The following is a 25,269-nucleotide window of genomic DNA, read 5'->3' on the forward strand; positions in this document are numbered from 1 at the left end:
AGTACTTGGTGCAGTTACGGATAATATTCCCGTGTTTACTGACGGTGGTAGAATCAGAGATTCAAGTATGTCACTTAAAACCATCAGAGATGAAATTGCAAAAAGTGTTGCTAATCGCGTGAGAAACACCGGTGACACAATGATGGGTGAACTTAGCATGAACGGGAACAAAATAGTAGTTTTAAGAGATCCAACATCTGACGAAGACGCAGCAACAAAAAAATACGTCGACGTCAACTATGGCACCGTAGACGGTAAATTATCCACGTTACGGGCTGAGTATGACGTTCACGCAGGAGCTTTTGGAAGATTTCGAAGAAATTTTCAAAAAACCGATGATACCATAGATAAATTCTTCGGTACTCCACGCGCCATTGACATGAAACTCGTTGATATCAAAAATAACCTAGACACGATCAAACAAACACAGCAAGACGTCGTAGCGGGAATTCCTGAGATTGTCAGCAAAACCAATTTGATTAAAATTCCAGCTGGAATAACTCCCGGGCATATCACAAACATCGTATGCACGGTATCATCGGGATTTGCAACATGGTCGCAGCAAAATAATACTATCAAATATACCGCAACAGTCACTGGCGTGTACAGGTTGTCCGTGTTCAGTGCTGCAAAATTTGAAATATTTACAACGTTTCCATGGCGTCATTCCACAGACAGGTTTTCCGGGGTTGTATCTGTTGTATTAAATAGCGGAACCGAAGAAATATTTATTCTGGAAGCAGATGATAAGAAATTAACCGCAACATCCTTCTGGTGGTGTTTGGAATTTGTAGCTGAAACACCTCAATTGGTTACTGCATAAAAATATATATGGACGATGCACAATACAGATACAATCAAGCACGTGAATGGCAGGCGGCACTAAAAGATCAAGTCGATCAATATACAGTAAAAGTAAAAAAATATCGACGACGATTGGTTATCGTTGATGTGATTGTTTATTCAGTATCCGCTGTTGTTGCTGGAACCGGTGTAATATTATCAGCGTTGACAACGATGGCACCAGTAGCTGTAACTATTTGTATTTCAGCAGCAACAACTATTGCAGGTGTGCTTAATATCATCACAAAAAAAATATGTACTTGTACGAACGAAAAATTATTCGATTACAAAATAAAATTACATACAGCGACGGTAGCATACTCGAAATTATCCTCGTTGTTATCAGCGAGTCTCAGTGATGGAATTATATCTGATTTCGAATTTTCAATGATAACCAAAATATACGACGAAGGTATTAAAGATACAAGTATCAATAATGACAGAATTACTCCAGCAGATCGTGACCAACACAACTCCGCCAAAGATAACGATGATCTCGGTAAGTTCAATTAATCCTGAATTTAGTGTTAATTTTCCCACTGCAATTCCAGTAAAAGAAATAGCACTAGCACAATTACGAGTATATTACAGCTGGCCAAATATCAGATCAAAATCATTTAATGGTACACCAGCAAATAATTCGCTTGTATTTGCTAACAACAACAAACCCGATGGAACACCTGACTGGGTTGTTGTTGGTATACCAACTGGCAGTTACGAGATTGAAGAGATCAGTGAGGAATTTGCGCGTAGAATAAAATCAATAACGGGAAAAGAATCAAAAATATCAATTAATGTTCATGAACCCACCCTGTCCTCGACGATTGAAATAAACTCGCCTGATTATGCCGTTGATATTTATCAATCCACGATAAGATCCGTACTAGGTTGGCCTGAAATATCACCACCGATAACACCGATACCACCAGAACCGAAAAAGTCTGATTATGTCACGGATAGACAATCATATCATGAAATTAATCCATCATACGGGGAAGAACTACGTATTTTAAAAGGTAAATCGATGCTCAGCAGGTTTTTCGTTTTCAGTTATGATGAGTTATGGGCTTTTAACAATTCCGGGGAAAAAGCAAATAGTTTTAGTCTTCATCGGAGTGATATTATTAAATATTTTCAGGAAATCAATCAAGAATGTAAAAAACAACTAGATCAACTAAATCAATATTTTAATGAACATATTTTTGACATATCAGCGTCATCGCGTGAAAAAATCATCACGCGTGTGGAAATATTAAATCAGCTTATATCAGATATGGAATATTTTAATAACCGAATAGTTCAAGCGATGGTTAGTTTAGAATCATTTGAAGGATATGATGCAAAAAGATGGTTAGAAAAATATAAATTAACAGAAGCCGATGTACCAAATTTTAAATTTCCCGGGTATAGTGTAACCGAGTTAAGAAAATCTGTCAGTGATGTCATTGATGAGTTTTTTCCTAAAATACTCGATGCGTGGAAAAAACTAGCACCACCAGCAGCTGTTCTTAGACATGATAATGATCCACATGGCGGCGGAAGACACGTATCTCCGGGGATCGTTAATATAACACCGACGGTCGCGGTCAATCTGGTTTGTGACGTAATCGATGGCAGCTATCAAATAGATCTCGGAAGATCAAATCAAGCTCAACAAGGATACATCCTGTACACGTTCACACCACAAGTTCCCCCTGGAAGTTTAATCGTGCAAGAACCAACTAATCCCGTGTATTTGCGGTGTCACAATAATATGTTAACACGAATCAATTTTAAACTCACAGACCACCTTAATCGCTTAATTGACATACGTGAAGAAGAACTTGTAATAAATCTGTATGTAAAGTCGTAAGACTTTTGTCGTAAGACTTTTGTCGTAGATCTTTATGTAATGGAGGGTTTACCAACTCACCCATCAGAGTTATAAATAAATAAATAATAATTCAGAAATAAAATTATAATTCAGAAATAAATAATTTGTAAAATTAAGAAATTTGTACAATTTTATGTTTTTGATGGGGTAAATGGTACTCAAATTTAGAAATTTGTACAATTTTGTAAATTTGATGGGGTAAATGGTAGTCAAAATTAAGAAATTTGTACAATTTTATGTTTTTGATGGGGTAAATGGTAGTCAAAATTAAGAAATTTGTACAATTTTGTTAAATTTCAGTAAAAAAAACAAATTAATTCAGTAAATAAATAAATTAATTCAGAAATAAATAAATTAATTCGGTGAATAAATGATTTGTAAAATTAAGATATTTGTACAATTTTATGTTTTTGATGGGGTAAATGGTAGTCAAATTAAGAAATTTGTACAATTTTGTAAATTTGATGGGGTAAATGGTAGTCAAAATTAAGAAATTTGTACAATTTTGTTAAATTTCAGTAAAAAAACAAATAAATCCTCAGTAAAAATAATATTATTAATAAATAAAATTAATTTATAATAAATAAAATTTATAATAAATAAAATTTATTAGGAACAATTTGACAAAGTTAGAACTTTCTTGATTTTGACTACCAATACACGTGGTCAGCGTTGACATGGACCCTAGTTACCAAAACTTTCATTTTCATTATCACCAGTAACGAAGTTACTTTGGATCGTTTCACCAGTAACGAAGTTACTTTGGATCGTTTCACCAGTAACGAAGTTACTCTGGATCGTTTCACGATCTAACATTATTTTTCTTAATAGTCTTATACGGGTACTAATCGTTTTCTTTGCCTCATACTCGTGGGATAATAACGATTTAATTCTTTCTACGGCGGCAGAGAGAGGAACGAACTCCTTCACATGATCATCTTCTACGGTAGCTAGCGACTGAAACATTGCCGCCTGAATCCGTTTCATGAGCCTGTATTCAGATGATAGTGTGTGTGTCCCCTGGGTTTTACGTTCTTGTAAAATCTCAAAGTCAGAAACTATTTTTTCAGGATTAAGTTCATCAGATATATTAATTCCATCTTTTTTTAATTTTTTAATAGCAACAATTACATCATTGATATTTTCATGGTTCATTATATAATATATGAATCTTTAAAATAAAAAAAATATCCCTAGAACACCTATCGAGTGTATTAGCGAGTTCGTCGGGATGTTTCAGGGACAGCACAACCAAGAACTCGTAGCTTGCCACCGCAATCTACCAAGTTCATTAGGCAAATATTCCCTCTACGAGAGCCCCTAACCCGCCAAACAACGGTCTAGAGGCCCAAGAGGGGGGACGGCACAATCCTCATTAAACTCGTAGCTTGCCACCGCAATCTACCAAGTTTAGAGGATATACACATAACATATAACTAACTAAGGACGGCACAAGGACAGCACAATCCTCATTAAACTCGTAGCTTGCCACCGCAATCTACCAAGTTTAGAGGATATACACATAACATATAACTAAGGACAGCACAGTCCTCATTAAACTCGTAGCTTGCCACCGCAATCTACCAAGTTTAGAGGATATACATATAACTAACTAAGGACAGCACAATCCTCATTAAACTCGTAGCTTGCCACCGCAATCTACCAAGTTTAGAGGATATACATATAACATATACACAATGAAATGGATATATACAATGAAATGGTTATATACAATGAATGAAGAGCCCCTATCGAGTGTATTAGCGAGCTCAGATTATGAATGAACGGCACAAACATATAACTTAACTAAGGACAGTACAAACATGTACGCTCAGCAAAAACCCACCCACAATAATTAATCCAGTGGGTGATACGAAAATATGTATCACCCACAAGTCAATGTTGTGGGTGGGAATTTTGCTGAGCGGGGGGGGGGGGGGTTGCGGTTCCCCCCACTATTATAAAAATCGCAATTATGCGTACACCACCGACAAATTGTCAGCCATGGGGGTTTGATCCTGGACCGCGAGCGTCACAGTCCAATACCATACTGATTGAGCTATCAAACCTTGTTACGAACATATGTTTTGGAAGTTAATATATAGTTAGCTATATAGCTAAGGAACCAATATTTACACTAAACAGCGGTTTCTGAATAATAACAGTTTCTGTATTTATAACAGTTTCTGAATAATAACAGTTTCTGAATAATAACAGCGTTTTTCCTAAGCAGACTGAGAATCAATAACAACAGTTTCTGAATAATAACAGTTTCTGAATAATAACAGTTTCTGTATTTATAACAGCGGTTTCTGAATAATAACAGTTTCTGAATAATAACAGTTTCTGAATAATAACAGTTTCTGAATAATAACAGTTTCTGTATTTATAACAGCGGTTTTCCTAAGCAGACTGAGAATCAATAACAACAGTTTCTGTATTTATAACAGCGGTTTTCCTAAGCAGACTGAGAATCAATAATAACAGTGGCATGAACACACACCTGCAGGTCGATTACCATGACAACGGTTTCTGTTCTACACACAGCTTCCTACGGATCAATAACATTGTCATGATCTCTCGTAATGTTGTATGATGGGGAAATATTTAAAAAACATAAATAATACTTCTACGAGTAATTAATTACGATGTAATTAGTTACGATGTAATTAGTTAAACTGACTAATTACGATCATAAAAAATCAAAAATCTACGAAGAAAACTATATATTACAAAGTAATCTCCCCTTTATATAATCAAAAATTCAGTAGTGTATGGAGGACCTACTGTGACATAAATTAAAAAAATTAATTCAATGTGGTGATGATAGTTAATAATGTGGTGATGATAGTTATTGATACTGAAAGGTAATTTTCTGCTTATATTTTTTCGAGAAGGTGGTTTTATATATTTTTTCTGCCGCTCTTTGTACTGATTGCGAGTGAATATCAAAATATTTCGCAGCCGCGTTCATAGACTGAAATATAATTTCTTTGCCAGTTTCTATGTTTGTGGAAATTACTACCCTCTTTCCGATTGTCTTACATCTTCCTGTATTTCCACGTGTATTATTCTCGCTGTGAGAGATAGCTTGTAAATTGGATAAATTATTGTTTTGAGTATCCCCGTCAATATGATCAATAACAAGACCGTCACTGATCATCCCATTATGACATTCATACGTAAATCTATGACATAGATAATGTTTCTTTCCCCCCTCGCATGTGAACATTAGATAACCAAAATTATTAATATAACCAACTTGTCTCTTCAACTTGCAGTGTCTGATGATACCATTAATATTTGATTCATAGTTTGTTATGACAGGATGTGGGACAAATATATTTTGCTCCATTATAATAATATTATACGTTTAAATCATTGTTTGTCTGAAATCTTGATATATAATCCCTCACGGATTTTATAGCGTTTTCACCGCTATTATTTTTTTGTCATAATATCTTTTAAGTTCTCTGAACCGTTTCCCGCCGCACTTTCCACATAATTCTGTTTTTCCTCGCACTCCAATACCACACCGTAGACATGGTATTGGTCCTAGACTTCCTCGTCGTATGTTTTGTGAGTGCATCCAACAAAATTCCTTTCTACAGGATTTGTTGCATCGATTTACCGAGCCGATCATCAACCATCTGCATTGGGACATTGTATATATATATAATTTTCTTTATTTAAATATTTGTTTTAATTATATGAACGAGTTTGAGAGATTATCCCAAACTAGGCCTGTTAAATATAAATTCAACCTTGACAGATTATCTTCTGACTTGCCAGTACGAGATCTGGTTGATCCGAAAAATAAAAGTTTGATCTCGAAAATTCACGACGCTAAGAAAGAATTTTACACGGATGGTGCATCTCATACATGGTCAACGTTCAAGATCATACGCACTGACGGAGTCAAGGAAGCTGTCACGGACGCCACAATGAACGACAAGCGAGCGGCAACTATCATTAACTACATCGCTGAATACGAGGGCAATCAAAAATATTTCTTCAGAGTAAAATTTATTGTATTAACAGAAACAGATAGTTGGATTATCCGTGACAAATATGATCCTGTCCTTGGCAATAATAAAACTATCATATTAAGTAAAAATTCCAGACCGGGTCTACTGACAGGTATTGACAAACCGTATTATGAACGAGCGTATCCTGTAACAGCGGTTATTTATGGAATCTATGAGATAAATAAAAAACCCAACGTTGATAAACTAGCGCCGATGAAATTTTCAAGGTTAAATTGTGTAGCCGAGCGAGTAATAGAACACTTTACAAACGCGATGCGTGGAAATGGATTAACCGATTTAAGGCGTGAAAAAATAAACTCGTGGGCTGATTCGGTTAAGGATACCGGTGCTACAATAAAAGATGTTGCTGAGTTAGGAAAAATATTAAAATTTCCAATAACTGTGGCGACAATAACGGGAGAAGTACTGTACCAGTCGAAATATAAATCGAAGGGAGCTCCAATAAATATTATCGATCATAACGCGCACGCATGGACTAACGCGGTAACAATATTTCCACGTGATCGAACTGTTAGATTTTACTCCCCAGATAATTCTGGGGCAGATATGTTTGATTTTATCAACGAAGTAAGTAAAACCGATCCTGTATCGGTATGGTTATTTAAAAGTAATGAGGAGGGTGAATTTGATCAGTTTGTCAAACCAAACGGTGAAATATATCGCACAGAATCCCTCCATGACGAGATGAAAAATCTTGCGACGTTTTTACAGTGCAAGCACGCGGAAAATACTGACAAATTACTAACTAATTGTTTTACCGTTCCATCTGTTGCGGCTCATTTCGCCAGAGAGAGAAATTCATGGAAACCAACACGATTTGATTTACTCGAGGACGTACGTGCAAGTTGCGTCGAATATGGACATGGCGGATTATGGAATACCAAATACAATTACAATGATGTTATTTCGGTTGATATGGTTGCATGTTATCCAGGAAGTTTTCTGGGATACGGAGATTGTTCTACGTACTTTGAAAGATTTGGTCACCCAACAAACGAGATGACGCGAGTGGCAATTAATGGACCATTACCTGATTTTGATCTGACTGGATTCGCCTGTATTGAATCGTTCGAGTTTAACGAAAATCTTCACAAGATTTGTTATGTTTGGTTTGGTAGACATTTTTGTGAAAAACGTTGGGCACCTATAGTTTTGTTGCGATATATGCTAGATTGTATGATACTGACATCGTTGGTGGTCAGTGAGGCAATTATATCATATCATGCACAGACCAAAGTTTGGTTGCCCATGTCAGATTCTGAAGTTATCAGCGAGTTTAAGGATGTTTCCGAAGATGATATTCCTAATAAACTCAAAACCGCAAAAGATCTCGGTAGAAAAATTATAGGTAAATTTACTCAAGGTGGTGCATATGATTATAAAAGACATCACGCACGATTAATTTTAGATGATGCCGAGTACGATTTTATAATCGCTGACACAACAGCGAAAAATATATTTGTAAATCGAGAGAGTGTTTATTTATCCGACGGAACAAAATTAGGTACGATCGTTAGTTACATAAATGACGTATCCCCGCAATATACTCATCTAAGATCTTCCATGTTGGCTTATGTTTCTATAAATTTATTATCGATGATTAATAGATTTCCTGAGACCGCAGTCAGAGTCGCAACAGATTCGTTTTATATTTCAAGTAAATATTTAGAATCTGTCATGAAATTTACAAGTAATGATGAACGATGGGGTTCGTGGAGAATAAAAAAGGAACTATTACACAATTATGTAGAATCAGCAGATGTTCCAGTGAGAGATTTTTATCGTGAGGGTAATAAAATATCAGAAATGTCGAAAGCACCATCGTTGAGTGATCCAATAACGAGATATAAGACAGTATATCTCAATGGACCTGGTGGATGCGGCAAAACAACTCGAACGATTAATGTTTTTAGAAATTCAGATATAATCGTGCTGACACCCACACATAGACTCGCACGTGAGATGAAACAGCGGCAAGTACAATCGTGCACGTATCATAGTTTCTTTCGGTGGCGCGGAGATACATGGACTCCTGAACGGATGGGAGAAAAATATATACCTAAAATAATTATTTGGGACGAGATATGTACGGTCTCATTGGATACATTAAAAATGTTTCTTGATTGGTTGTTGACGAAAAATACCGCCATAATAATGTGTGGCGATCATGGTCAACCGCCGCCCTTTGTTGGACCATCTCCACATGATTGGTTAAAAAATTTCGTTGATTATTACGAAGAAATAGATGATGATCATAGAGCTCTTGATGCAAATTTGAAGGAGTTTAAAAAATTAATCAGATTACAATCAAACAAAATTCAGTGTGAAATAATACGTGGAGTGATCTCAGAGACATCAGTGAGTGATTTTTTGAAATTATGGAGACCCACCGATTTGATCGTAGCAAGTAGAAAAATAATCAGAGACGCTTTACAACAGCAGTTATTTCAACTACATAAAGAAAAATATTCAGAACTACCCGTACCGTTGTGTTATAGACCATCAGATACACGAAAACAGAATATTAATGTTGATATTCCAGGACCCTTGACAGAGTCAAGGAAACAGAATCTCGTATTAAATGATATTGTCGCCGTTGATATCAGTGTGGTCGAAGATGCATTACGCGCTGACAAATCTCCATGGGTGTTGGGATACGCTATGACAATCCACTCGTCTCAGGGATTAACTATTTCTGATACACGAGTCTGGATTGTAGACGATCGCATCGAGTGGTCAAATTTAGTTTATTTGGCGGTATCGAGGGTCAGAAATATATCTCAATTACGTATAATTATAATTCCTGAAATCGTTGATAAATTTAACATCATCGATGATGATATAATAAGAAAAAAATTAATCGGATACAAACAATCTGATAAAAAAAATAAACGTGACTTTGATCTTGATGTTGAATTTATTATTGAGTTAAAACAGCAGCAGAACAATCATTGCACCAGTTGTAATTGTATAATGTTATGGCGATATTCGAGTAATGATTCAAGACAATTTACCGTAGATAGAAAAGATAATAGTCGCGAGTAATACACGAGAAAATACCATGTTAACCTGTCTCGAGTGTAATCGACGTAGAGGCGCTGGCACTAGTGCTAGTTAAGTGATCGAAATCACCGGAGTGATTTTGGTGGTAGTTGTGTATCCGCGGAAATTATTTGTAGTTGTTCACGTGTAAATCCACGTTGAGGAGCGGCCGAATCTAATCTGTAGATTGCAGGTCTGGAAACGCCTACGTTTCTCCCGGTGGATCTTGTCACGGTAGATATTTTGTGTGTGGTAACACTCCAAATAGGATCAGTTGCTCTCGCTTTACCACCTTCAAGTTCACCAGGCTCATATAAATATCTGACTGTGACATCACCTAATATTTTTTGTTTTCCAACATCTTTTCGTTGTGTTGGTATATTTATTTTTGTGACCGCGCTAATGGGTTTCATGTTGGTTGTTCGTGTGATCTCATTATTTAATGCAGCTATCACGCCTGGTAATCTTGCAACCCATTCGCGAGATCTTTTATCCTGAATAAATTCCCTCGCGTATTGATATCCAAATAACCGTTCAGCAAGTGTTCGATTAAATCGCTCAACAATTGCTTGATCACGGTGAATTGCAGTATGACCTCGTCGTATTTTGGTATTATGTTGTTTCATCAGCGATGATACTGGACCAAGAAATTCCTTACCAGGATCAACCTGTAGAAGCTGTGGCCATCGCAGACCACCTTGTGGTCCGAGTCCTCGTTGATAAATTCGTTCAAACGCATCGGCTACTTCAGATGATGTTTTCGCTGATAGCGGCTCTGCTTCTTTATATCTACTTGCAACATCAACTACGGTTAACGCGTACTTGTACGTTTTTCCACGCACAGTATCATGCGGTAAAAACAGAATATCAGCTTGATGAACTTCATTAGGAACACTGACATCGAAATACGCGTACTGAATTTGTTTAGGACGTGGTAGATAAATTTGCCATATTGCCTGCCTGGACAACCACGCTTTAGCAGTAGAATGTTTAACCGCCGCTGCATCAGCGAGTTTACCAATTGCTGCTTTGCCTCTCCAGTATCCTCTCGGTGAATAATAAATTGATTCCATTATTAATTACCAGCCCCAATCGCTAATTTACCTTTCATCGAGGATCTTACTAACCAATTAGCTAATGATTCTCTAATATTTTTATTTTTTATAGAATTTAATGAATGAATTAATTTTACATCTGCAATATGCCTATGTTGTAGATTTTGACTTTTATAAGCTACATCATGAGCATGACAAGCTCGATCAATAGCGTTTATTGGTTCCTCGCCTAGTTTTGGTTGATCTTGATTATCGAGCCTGATATCGAGTCGAGTACCAGGACCGCAATAATTATATCCTGGTAGATGTTTTTCTCCACTGTATTTAGCCCATGGAGCACCTGGAAACTTTGACATCAAATTAGCAATATCACCACCACGCTTATTAGGTAAAAACGAAAATTTCTTTCTACCGCATATAGAACATTTTCCACCGTATGCTATTTTTTTGTTTTTTGTTATAACTGTAGCTAAATCAGTGGTTGGAGTTTTAACTCTACAGCGTAAACAATATAAATTCATGTTATAATATATATGGATATAATTGATTTCTCAGCAACTCGGCAACGAGAGCCAGTTAAGCATCATCCTGCGCTACCGAACTCCATCAGAATGATTATCATAGGACCATCTGGATCGGGTAAGACGCAATTATTACTTAATCTGATAATGAGATGGTTGAAATGGGATAAGTTGTATTTAGTAGCACCATCCGTTGATGATCAACGATGTTATGATGTACTTAAAGATTTCAATGAAAACGCGCGATTACTGGATGAGGATAATGATGTTATAGAGTTTATAACCGATATTGATGAAGCACCATCCGTAGATTCCATAGACGGATTTATTAATAATTTAGTTGTATACGACGATGTGATGCTAGATAAACAATCAAATCCAGCCAGAATATTTTCCCGAGGTAGACACAAAAATACAGACGTGATCTATGTTACTCAACGATATACACAAATTCCGAAGGTGATCAGAGACAACTGCAACATTTTAGTTGTGTTTAATGGCGTAGACACACACACGTTGCGAAATATTCATCAAACTTGGTGTGGTGGTGACATGGATATAATTAAATTCAAAAATTTCTTCTCACGAGCGCAAGCTACTCCGCATGGATTTATAACAATAAATTTACATGATCCAAGAACAAGATATCGTGTGGGTATTGATAAAATATTTGGGTAACAGGGGTGATGATAAAATTAAATTGAATTAAACAGATATCATTAATATAATGAACAACTGTGCGTGGTTACGTCAAGGAACCACTAACAATTGTAATAAAAAATGCCGTGGAGAATATTGCAAGAAACATAATTATCTTATAAAGAAAAATCCTCATGCTGGTCCATGAAGTTGTGTTGGATGTAACAACGGCGTTAGAGGATTATATCAGATTTGTAAAAATTGCGGTGGAGATCGATACAGAAGTTTGATGATATATTATAAACACAGAAAGAACATAAATCCAAAAATAGAAAAACCACCATCAGAACTTGAATATTACTTGAAACATAGAACAAATTCCGAAGATTCAGATGAAGATTCCCATGATTCAGATGATGATTCCCAAGACTGATAGCAGCAGAGAGGGCTCGTCTACAATTCTGTTTGGGACAAACAATAATCGTAGACGTGGTAATTGACCTCTATGAGTGGTCACTATTTTTTTTTGGTAAAACACAAGGGTGACCACTCCCTTAAGTGGTCTGTTCACCCTCTCTGCTGCTGCTGCGCTCGCAATTGTTTCAATAGCTGCTTTACCTTTCCAATGCCCACACATATTGTAGTATATCAAGGCCGTATTCTCGTCCACATTTATTATTTTACGGTTTTACCTTCAGTGCGTGGACCGAGTACAATCTTAGTCTTATCGACTCCTTTGATGATCCGTCTGACGTTTCTTTCTACGAGTGAAGGATTGATCGCATTCAATGATATCACGACGGCGCGCTGACGTGCACATACGCTGGATTATGTCATTGACATGCAGCATCAATGAAGTTTACAATTTTTCTCTGGCGGCTGGCCAGTTATTCGAGTCCAGTCGTATATCTAGCCTAACCCGGGCCTGTTGTAATTCCATCCAGGGATATACTTTTCACCAGGATATTTACTCGATGGTGCCCCTGGTAGATTTGTTAACCGCAGCAGCAATATCACAGTCGACACTTTTTTTTGGGTACGAGAGTGGCTTTCCAAACAGGCGTTGCGACAGCTTTACCTACCAGCACCAAGGCAAATTTCCCATGAGTATTCTGGAACGAGGATCTCCCACGAAGTTCACCAAGTATAAATCTTTCTTCCACATGATCTGGTACGCATACATACATAAAAATAACCATCAAAGAATCCAAACCGTTGACTTCTAAAGATTAAATAAAAGTTTCAGACATGTACTCACACATTTATGCATGTTTTACACTAACATGATAATGGCTCAGCAGGTGGATCTAGGTAAAGAAATTTTTTTTGTCGTGTTCATGAAAAATCATGTTCTGGTGCATCGTTTACATGTTAGCATACAGTATGGAACGATTCAACCGTACACTTGTGAAACTTTTATTCTGACACCATTATGTTCAAGAATTCAAGAAACACATCGTCAGACAACTGTAAGCACGTCCCACAAAATAGTTTTACAACCATTAAACTCGGAAATAATTTGGCTCTATATCTATATGCACCAGAGAAGCTGGAAGCAAGACAACATCGTGATACTGACCTGGTGTGGTCTGTTGATGTATTCACGATCTCAGACCATATTTATATTCCGGAGCAGCGAACTAGCTACAATCCAACACGGATAAACGAGCTGTAAAGCCTCCAATTAGGGTATTTATGCAAGAGGAATCACAAGTCGTTCCAATGGATACAGAATTATCAACAAATTTATTTTGGGATCTGAACATGCCTTTAGATGTAAGTGGTGACACCATCAGTGAAATTCCATAACTTGGTATCCAGCGGGGACAAACTTACTTTGAAAGACAGTACACATACATAAGCTATTCTCTCTACAATCATGTGTGGGACTCCTTGAGACCTCTTAGTGTTTGTGCTCAAGAGACCACCACCGTGAACAACCACTATCGAGTACAGTTTGGGCAGAGTCCACCATATTGGACTGCCAACGACTCATCTTTGAATTTTCTGACGACTTTCTTGTTGGTTTTACTCGCTGATATCAAACTCATTTACCAGTGATGTCTCGCACATGCCCACATAGATGTTATCCGTGACAGTGTGCATCAGCAGTGAGTCCATATCTGAATACATTATCTTAATGTCAACACTGATCAGCCGCTTGATCGAGTCATCAGTAATTTGTAAGTCTCATGGAACCAACAACATTTCTGGGGCCAGCTGATAAACATTATGGGTGCTGTGCAGCTTGTCTGAATACTCCTGGTCACCTTCAAAGAAGTCTACATGGTTGTTGTTGCTTTTGTAGTTGTGTACATGTTTGTGTATGTATACATCCGTGGGACTGATCCATGTGAATCCACCAACTACCATTGACTGCATCATCATCCAACTATCCTGGATGTCAGTGTCCAGGTATAAAACTAACTGGGAGAGCCTGATCATATATGTCCATGAGAAGATTGTTTGCACAAGCATAACTGAGAGTTGCAATGGAAATTCTTTCATAGATACCACCTTCAATAAACAAATCAATATCACTGAGCAGATCCAACATGATCATGGTTTTCCAGGACATTTCTGGTGATGGGAATAATGTGAGGGAGATTTGTGCATGTATATGACTGAATCAAGAAACACATCAAAAGATATCTGTGAGCAGCAACATGTTGGTGTGCAGATACAAATCTGATAGCTGCCAAGGTTGACAACCAAACATGGTCCAGACATAGTTCCTGTGCATGTAATTGTTGACAGAAATGCCTTCACAGGATAATGATGAATGGAAGGAGTCAATCAGTGGCTACTGAATTTCAGCCAAATTCTCTTAAACATTCATGTACTCAGATGCATACACTCCTTTATGGGTGAGCAAGCCAAATCTTCAATCTTCCACTGTATCAACAAGTAATTGTAAAGCAGTCATTACCATTCATTGCATGGTTGTTTACCAGTTTGTCCAGGCTGGAATTGAAAAACTTCAGCCATTGACCATTCTGCAATATCATATATTTTCCCATGTTGCTTGGAATAACACTTATTACTGCATTATACAATGATGCAAATAAAATTTTCTCCAAGAAGGAATTAGGTCATATTACTCCTAATGTTTTGTTATTAATACCACACCAACATGTACAAGACCATACCTTGAACATTTATATCCAAAAACGGTGACTGACTTGTCATGCTAATACATGTCAGCTATGGTTCTTTATTATCGAGCATATCTTGGTAATCATCTGATATGGCCTGCTGTCTTTAATCTGCATCATTATACATTTTTTTGGTATTTTTTCTCAGGGTAGATGAGTGTGGATGCAATCTGCATATTAAAGATGAAGGCATTTCTCTAATTGTGGTGGTTCACTGTTTTCACAAGTCTTTGCTTGGTGGCTCAGTCAATGTCAGTGATAAAGTTTTCTTTTACAATATCATAGTGACTTTTCACAAATTTTGCTATATATTCTTTGCCAGGTTTTCATCGTGCTCACTCCATCTCAATCCTTAACACAGTTAATTTATCAAGATGCTCTGCATATCCTTGAAAAATTACATAACTTCTGAGCCTCTCTGACAATTCGAAGTTATGTAATTTGGCTAAACATTTTTTTTTTGATGCTACAAACAAATCATTGGTCTGGTAACTGAATAGCTGCACTGGTCACAGACATGAATTATTTCATAATACTATATGTAGCAAACAGTGTGGTTTCTAATGGTATAATAGCCCATTATAATTTTCTAATAATGAATCATTTATGTGTTACCTATGTAGAGTGATCTGCCTTTGAGCTCAATGCAGCTGTATTGATCTGACTGGGACACACCGTGGTAACCTCACATGGCAGCACACATAGGTTACAATCTCGGATACATAATGTTCAGACCTTGTGTTTTAATGCCTGTGTGTATTTATTGTAGCACATGTTTGCTGTGCAGTAATGTCATGTGTTAGAAGAGTTAACCCTAATTGGTAACAAAAATCTGAAACTTACTATTATCACACTACTCCACATGCTGACAAGGCCATCTGTTCAAGAAAAGTAGCCACATAAAGATGTTATGGATAGCCTTCAATGTGACCATTTTGTACATTAAATCAGTCTTGTTTTAATAGAACAATAACCATAAATTACAAGCATGATATGGGTTGTTTTCTTTTTTTCTAGTCTTAAACATCATTATGGCTACCTGCTTAGAAAAAGTAGCTGCAAGACGACTTTTAAAAAATGTTGAGATAACATTGGCTTCATTTTTATTCATGACCAACTACATATAGTGAGAACCTTCATTGTGAAAACCATAGATTGACAAAATGATCCCTCCAAACAAAAATCTTCTGATGACCACTACCACTCAGCACCATTTTATTTACAACAAACTAGATATCACATTAAGTTTCTCTGTTTAAAACTCCACATCTTAATGAGGATTAGTTCAGATGAAGTAGCTATAACTAATATCACCAACATGTCAGCCATATTGTAAGCCTTATCAGCATCATTTTCATTTAAAACCAACTTCATATCATATGAATAATTTCTGTGAAAAGCCAATGTCACTACGATGATCAATTCTGGATATGTAACAATAACAACATTCAAAAGAGGTCCATGAAAATGGAGGTCCTATTAACAACATCAGTCTTCATTTACGACCAGCTAGGTATAAGAAGTAATACTGGATGTTCAAGGGGGAAACATTTTCATTTTGGACCAATCAGACATCACGTTTCTTTTAGAAAAATCTCTTTTCAATTTGATCGTCCAATCAGGAGGAATAACAGTAAACAAAATTTTCAAGACAGCTGCCATATTCGACATCAAAAGGGCAATTTTCAAAAAGCACCAACTTGACATCATAGGAAGACTTTTAGTGAAAACTGTGATGTCAATATTACCATCCATTAGAGAGATGGAGCAAATGATGGCTGCCCCCTTCCTCCAAATTGTATATAATTTCAGGTATTGGCTGGCCATACCCAGGACCAGGAGAGATTAGTCTTGGACTGATGACAATTGTCGATTATTTATGTCAGCAATATATTTAGTTCAGTTTTTAAACATATGCTGTTATTCCTGTGGCAACAATTCAGGCTGTTAAATGCAATGCACCAAGCCCAAAAGCTCACAGAACATAAATAACACATTTTTTCTGAAGCTGGGATATGAAATTTTCATCAACTGTCAAATTATCAAACCTCTGCTGTTAATCAACTGCTAAGCTACAATTGCAGCTGTTAAATCCTATGTTCTATGTCAGGTGCTTTTGTGCAATATAAATGACACTCAACACACGTATTTGGTATCCAGTTATTTACATTGTACAAAAGATATGCACATCTTTTTTTGTGAAGAAAATGATTTAAGAAAGATAAAAATATGTGGTTTTTGATTTTGATGGTGATGGTGTTAGTGGTGTGGGTTAAAACTAATTTTACTGATGTAATTCTTACCTATCACTATTGTGTTACTTACCCTTTCTGGGACAGAAATTACCCTTGCCCATATAAGAATAATTATATTTACCACTAGACTGAAAGTAGCAGAAAGTCAACAACTAGAAATAACACAGACCCTGTCTGTTCTCCATATCCTTGGCCCATACACATTAACCATCCTCCCTTTTACAGACTACATCTCGGATGTTCAATTCTTTACACTTTGCAGCAATATTGCCTTCCGTATAGAGTATTTATACCATAGTCCCTGCGTATTGGTTACAATTATTAACTCCTTTGGAAGCTTTTAGGCTTTTGTTGTTTTGTTTGTTAGCAGTGCCTTTTAATATGATCCATTCCCTTCAGTGATAGAGTAATCCATATATGTTACTAATTTCTTAATTCAATTATATTTGCTTTTCCCAGTCTCCACATTCTTCTCCAGATTTGTTTCTGACCTCTGCTTTAGTTTAAAATTATTTCTGACTTTAGTCTACAATTATTTCTAAGAGCATTTGGTTTGATCATTCATTTGTCAATGCTGTATGTTTATTTTCTTCAACTTGCTTAAGTGGTCACACATCAGCATTTCTTTTGTTAGTGTAATTTGGTGGTTTTATGCTATTCATTATGATCTACTCTGAGTCAGAAACACACTCCACTCAATTTTATTTATTATAACAACATGGTCATTTTGCTGGTTTCAAAATATTCATTGTCATATATACTCAGTTTCAATATTATTGACATTACTTTGTATTACTGAAATGTTCTTTTTGTGGTAAATCTAGCAAGATTTCAACCTCAAGTTAGTGCTGAACACAAATGTATATGAAACATTTTAATCAAAACAAAATTTTGGTGTCTGATGTAGTGAAGCAACCTTAACGAAAATAGACACATCATTTATACCATGTTGCACAAGAAAAAGCAAGTTTTATTGGCATTATTGTGATTATTCACAATATGCACAGTTCACCCAATGACATCCCATGCTATGAGTATTAGGATGTTTATATAAATTTGCTTGCATGTTCCTGCAGAGGCCACATTTTGGTGGCAATTAAATACCTATATCTCCTGGTCCAGTCAATGAATGTACATTAAGTCTTTGCAGTGCATGTGAAATGTCTACAAGATTCACAATTGAAGTAAATAGTATCCAGGTCTACCTTTAAAAGATCTACATAAAGTATATGTTGCTAAATGACTTCATTATCAATGACTGCTAACTGACCTCATCAGCAATGACTCAATTTTACTGAATATCTGAAACTGGTGTTTTTTCAGCCTATTTAGAGCATGAATTTTAATTTTATAAACATAAGAATAGGTTTTTATAGTTTCTAATTGTAATAGACTGGTAATTTAATTTTATAACAAAAGATATCTTTTTAGTTAACATAAAAAGAATTGTTTTTTTATTTGATAGCAGAATGAAGTTGTAACAAAATTACAATCATTATGTAAAAATGTCTATCTTTCGTAAAAAATTTACCATGCTATCTTACAAAAGAATTGCATCATAATGCTGACATATTCATGCAATATTTACACAGCTAACTGCTTCAAGTATCACAGTAAAGATAAAAACAAGAAGCTGGTGATGACCTTAATGTTGAGCCTGTCCATTAACTAAATTCCAAATCTGATAAGGATGGAAAAAAATGATACTGAAATAAAACAGAAACTATGTTAACATTCATGATAATCTAGGATTTGGATGTATGTATTAACAGAAGTACGGATGCCAAAACGATCATTAAATCAAACTTCCACTGCAAAAAGTTAGAATAATGGAGGGTTATATTAAAATTATTTGACAAAGACAATAATAATTCAAAATTAAATTTCGAGATCAAAATATGGATAAAGCATTTTTAACAAAGCACTTCTTTTTAAAAAAATTAACACTTCATAAAATACAAATTAACTTATTCCATAAACATTAAAGAAAATTTTGTTAAAGATTAAAGATCTAAATTTTCACAGATCATGTAAACTTGTAAAAGAAACTCTCATCTCATCTACCTAGCTCTACTGAAAATAAATGCCTAAATCAGTCATATTTTAGAACATGATTTTAGATTTGCACTAATAAACAAATAAAGATCTGCTATTCTAAAGTCTATCAAACACTCAGATTTTTGTACAAAAAGCACACGTAATTTTGTAAACAGAAACATTTCATCCAAGTATGTAAATATACACGTATACAGATACAAATGTCCCGTATATTATTAGAATGGCAATTCTTAGTATCTCTTGCAAAACTACTTATGATATTGGAGAAATATAGAAAACAAAATTAAACTGGGAATTCAAATTTATTCATGGAGTACCAATTTTGATAGATTCTGTAGCTGCTTCCAACAAAAATATATAATATATACAATCATACCTAATTTATGTAGCCTTAAAAAAGCGATCACCTGTCATTTGTGATTAAAATTGTTGTGTGTGGATCAATTTTACTGTATATGCAATGGCAAAAATAACTATGTGTTTATTTGACCAGCAACAATAATTTTTTAAGCAAAATACACTTCTATGAATGAATGCATTAAAATACCAAATACAAACACTACAGACCTTTATTTAATCTCTTGAAACCCTGATCACTGATAAAGGTCTGCAGGAAGACTGTAGATTCCAGACGAAAAAAGAAACAAAAATGAGTTGTGTTTGGCTACTGGTTTCCTTAAACCTACAGATAGCATCACATGCTGCTGACTGTAAACCTGACTAAAGTACATGTTACTAACTGCCACTAAATGCCAAAGTCAAGTAAATCCCAATTAAGATCAACCAAAAATCATTTTTAAAGAAGCAGTCATGGACCTATACAGTTTAGAGGTTCAATGGAAGTTTTTGTCTGTTGCAAATATCTTCTCACGCTGTTTTCTGCAAACTACATCAAATAAATTATTTGTCTATGGAGCATATTTCACACAAGGTAATTCTACTGTCTTTGGAAAATGTTTTTATTTTTTGTTGCTTTATTATGTTACCAAGGCAAAGGTGACACTATCAGATTTCAAAAACTGTTATAATCTTAGCACATTGGTTATATTCTTTGATATCTTGGATGAAATAGGCATTTGTCTTTTTTAAAATAATTTAATCTAGATGAGGTTATTCTACCTTTTAATTTAATAGGTACATATATATTCCACATTTCCCCTAGGTTTCATCAGAACTACTAGTCATTATTACAACTATCATGGATAGGTTAACATCTTTGCAAATATTAATGTGACTATTTTATGTTATCTTTTCTACCATATAAAAATATTATAAGAAGATATTGTGAAAATATTATAAGATGATATTGTGAAATACTTTAACAAGAGATGTTAATAAAGACAAAAAATATAAGTGCAGTCACCATGAGTATTTATCTTTTTAAACACAGCTGAATTCTAACCTTGAAGATCGGCCCTTTTGTTATGAAAGACCACCTGTCTTGAGAGACTACTTATTTTTGACAGAATAGATGTTCTCAAGACATATCTGACCACACACACACACACACACACACACACACACACACACATTTCTTTGCAATAAATACCAATTCTATCACTGGCATGTCCAGAAATTTTAGGAATATATGAGCTATAACACATTGCAAAGCTACAAAAAGGTGTCCATGAAAATAATTAAATTTACAGTATTGGTCTCCATAGCCAACTTTAATAGTCATTAGATGTCCAGAACAAGCATGACAATCATAAAAAATTTCACAAAAGTAAAGTTTATTTGCAGCAAACTGACAAGTCTTATATATTCAAATTTCATTAATATATCGGGGTGGATAGAAAACATTTTGATCTGAGCTGAATCATGAAACAGGGTATTAAATTTTGTAGTTTATTTGTAGTTCTTACATTTTATATGTTGTTTGCTTTATATGCATTTATAAAAACTGATAATTCAAACAATATGAACACCTAATAACAGGGAATGCCTAGAGTTTAAAATAGTAACTATAGAAATATACTTAAATAATGTCTTTTCTACCATTCTGTGTACATCATGATAGGCTGAATTTATGTGGCAGCCAATTACATTGTCTTTTTGTGTCTGCTTATATGTTACAATTCTGTGGTAATTCCACAAAATGATATATGACCAATAATGAACAACAGCAGTCAGACAAAAACTTGTACAACATGATTCTGGAAAAATTACTCAAAACTTAAGAGAGTTTAACATTGTAAATTCAACGTTTGATCCTCTTAAGAGGCAACAAAGTGGCTTTATCACTCTGCTTATTCCAGCCACTGAAATAGATCTCATAATTGTGTGTGTGTGTGTGTGTGTATATATATATATATATATATATATATAACACATTTGTCAAAATGTTCACCCAAAATAAATGTACATACCTGTAAATGTGATTGTCCAAATTAAACTGAGGTCTTAAGGAAGTGCCCATAGAATAGGAACAATATCTCAAGGATGAAAAAAAGAACGATTATAACAGAAATAAATTTAAATGTACTAATTACTTTCATTCATGACAATTACAACTTGGCTACCCATACATAAGATTTGGTCCCAGTTTAATTTCATGACATTTAAATTAACACCTGCAATGCAGCACTGGTCAAAATATACATTCCAATGTTTTTGCTACATTTTCTTGCTTGTACACAAGCCTTAGCTTGAATCAATCTACCATGTTTACCTTAGAACAAGGTGCAGACAACTGCAAACATAATAGGCTAATATATGCTGTCAAACAATACAATGACAGATCTGGGATTATACTGTTCATCTAACTTGTGATGTCCAGGAAACAACAATATAGTCTCTGACATGCATGTGTTGGCCAATTTAAATCTAAGATGCTTTTTTTTTTCTACAGTTGTTTGCACCTTACACATACATAAATATGGTATCAAAGCATGGACATGTAATAAAATACTGAGATTCTCTAGTAAGCATTTAGGTTCTCTCATGTTTGCCATTACTGGATTCTGGTTGCAAGCTTGAGCCTTTTTATAATGGGCCAGTTAACAGTGTGTGCTTTCTTTGCTGCTTCAACTGTAAACAAGAGTACCATAAATGGCACATTATACACCCAACCTGTACTGAACAGTTCCCTAAGTAGGAATTTAGCAAACAAAAGTCAATATCCAGAAGCCATTATTGTCTTTGTAGCCTTAGTATGATCATGACTGGTGACCTTATCACCTTAGAATTTATAGGTTTCTATATTACTGTAAATGCAATTCATCTCCACAGGTTTTACAACTGAACAATTTATTTTAATATCACATAAATTGCACAACTAAATTTTTCTGACAGTAACAGAACAAGTGGATATAAGATGACTCCTCTATCAAAGTAACAAAAGTTTTTTCAAAAATTAATTAGCTTGCTAAAATGTATAATCTTAATATATTTGTATAATTCTTCCAAATGTTTTGTTATAAATTCTTAAGAAAGACAATTATATATCCAAAAAGACAGAAGTTGTACCCCCAAAATTATGCCAAGGGCTAAAAATACTTTGCACTGACATTGCTACTGGTGGAAGACAAATCGAAGTATTTTTCCACTGCAGTAGAAATCTCAGCAAAATTTTAACAAAGAGGTATTAAAATCAACATTCATAAAACTTGGGAGAGTTCATCATCTGTACCTGAATCCAAAAAGGCATAATTATCATGTTTAAAATAAAAAAATTATCATTATGAGCAAGGAGTTTATTTTGGATAATAGTAATTTGATGGCACAAAAGGCATCTTTGCCACAACAGCATCCACCATCTTTTTCCTGACCTCAAACTTGACTTTGGTACCAGTCTTGGTAAAGGTTGATTCTACATATCCCATTGCAACATTCTGTTTCAGTGAAGGTGAAGGACATCCACTGGTTACCTTGCCAATGACATTCTTTCCAGTTTCATCATAGATCTCTGTTCCAGCTGATTTCAAACAAAGAGACAGACAATTTTAAACCTTTCCAGCTGGATGATAAGATAAAAGAAATTAAAGGTTCTTTATTTTTAAATATCAAGTTCTGGAAATAGCATAACCATTCTGTATTACTTGCTTCATATGCCACACAGTGGTATTAAAAACAAACCATATTCACTTTGTACTTCTATCTTGCCAAAGAAATTCTCCCTCGATAAATAGTCATATCTCATACGTAACAATCTGCATCTCCACCACTGCTAAATTAGTTAAAAACCCAGTGCACATACCCACACATCCCACATGTACATGCAAGCCCCACAACAGTATTCATTATTATATATTGAAAACACTCCTAAAATATCAGCCAATACCTCATTTGTGTGTATTGGTGTAAGAACCTGATCATAATAAACCTTTTTTAAACCACTTTCCAGCAAGACTCAACTCTGCTGGGGTAGTAGGGTTCAGTGGTAGGCACTGTGTATTCTGGATCAGAAGGCCTTGTCTCAATGTCCTGAAGTTTGGGCCAATACTAAGAAAATGTGATTTATTCAACTTACGTCAGATTCTATCCTGCAGCTTCTCCAAACTAATTTAAATCTAAACTTAAATTTAAGTTTAGAAATTATCGCTTAGATCTGACAAAATGAAACTTAAGTCGGACCAGTCAAATGTTCTTGGTCTTGACTTAAAATTGTTGTCATGTGTGTGAAGTTAGAACCAAACTGCCCAGTTCTCAACTTTGGAGAAATGCAATTTACCAGTGTTCATCCTTAAAACTGAAACAGCCTTTAAGCTATAATAAAAGCTGAAACAAAAGTAACCATAATATATATCCAGGGTTTTGACCTTGAAAATAGAACATAAATGCAACACAACTTCTAGTGACGAGATACAAGTGTACCAAATTTCACTTTAAAAAAATAAGTATTTAAAATTTCATTCATTCATCCTGCACAGCTCAAATGTTATAAAGTAAAAGGGAAATGTTACTTGAACCTAAAATACATACCTGTGACATTGACCTTCAAGAAAGGACCCACAATTTAGTATCCAATACATCAATTGATAAGATAGCAAGTTTCATCTCTTAATCTCAAAGGACTCTTAAGTTACCAAGAGGAGAGGAATGTGTCAGAAATTACCAATGATACTGACATGTGACTTGACTATGAAAATATGATCCATAATTTGGTACATGAGACACATTAGTTCACATATTTTTATCTGTACAGTTAGAAGGGGTATAAAGTTGTAGAACAGAAAGGAAAGTTTGATAGAAAACTTAAAATACTGATCTGTGACCTTCACCTAGAATATATCACATGTAGTATATAACATACCTTCTAATGATTAGTATAGTTTCATTCCTTAATCTCAAACAGTTCTGAAGTTATAAACTGGAGTGGTAATTGTGATTGAAAACTTAAGCTAATAAGCAATAACCTTGACAATGAAAATTTGTTACCTAGTGCAGTACATAATACAACCTTCCAATGATGATATATAAGTATACCAAGTTTTATTCCTTAATCTCAAAAAGCTCTAAAGTTACAGACTGGATTAAAAAGTGTGATGGAAAATTATTTTATAAAATAATAAGCCATAACCTTGACTTTGAATATTTGTTATCGTATCGGGTATGTAACACAACCCTCTAATGGTGATGGGTAAGTATAGAAAGTTTCATCCCTTAATCTCAACCAGCCCTAATGCAGCTGAAAGGAAAGTGTGACAGAAACTAAAAGCATCAAATCATATCCACAACCTTGAAAACAGGACCCCATCTATGGTATAAATGTATAAGCACAGTGGGTTTCATCCCTTAAGCTCAACCAACCCTAACGTAGCTGAAGGGAAAGTGTGAT

At 35.1% G+C, this 25,269-nt stretch overlaps 2 protein-coding genes across 3 annotated transcripts in view; one reads left to right on the top strand and one right to left on the bottom strand.

Annotated features, from left to right (window-relative positions):
• The window catches only part of LOC149796129 (calcium-independent phospholipase A2-gamma-like), an 89,881-nt gene that overhangs the window by 59,606 nt on the left and 5,006 nt on the right, over positions 1–25,269 (top strand). The gene's annotated exons all lie outside the window — the stretch shown is intronic.
• LOC149796130 (aminomethyltransferase, mitochondrial-like) overlaps positions 18,118–25,269 on the bottom strand; it is a 48,502-nt gene continuing 41,350 nt past the window's right edge. The window contains exon 7 of the mRNA XM_089966042.1: positions 18,118–23,406. Within this exon, the coding sequence (XP_089822168.1) occupies positions 23,186–23,406 (221 nt within the window). The 3' untranslated portion in view covers positions 18,118–23,185. The remainder of the gene's footprint in view (positions 23,407–25,269) is intronic.

The sequence above is a fragment of the Sinohyriopsis cumingii genome, chromosome 7 (assembly GCF_028554795.1).
Source record: "Sinohyriopsis cumingii isolate HCF-2022 chromosome 7, ASM2855479v2, whole genome shotgun sequence".
Lineage (NCBI taxonomy): Eukaryota > Metazoa > Mollusca > Bivalvia > Unionida > Unionidae > Sinohyriopsis > Sinohyriopsis cumingii.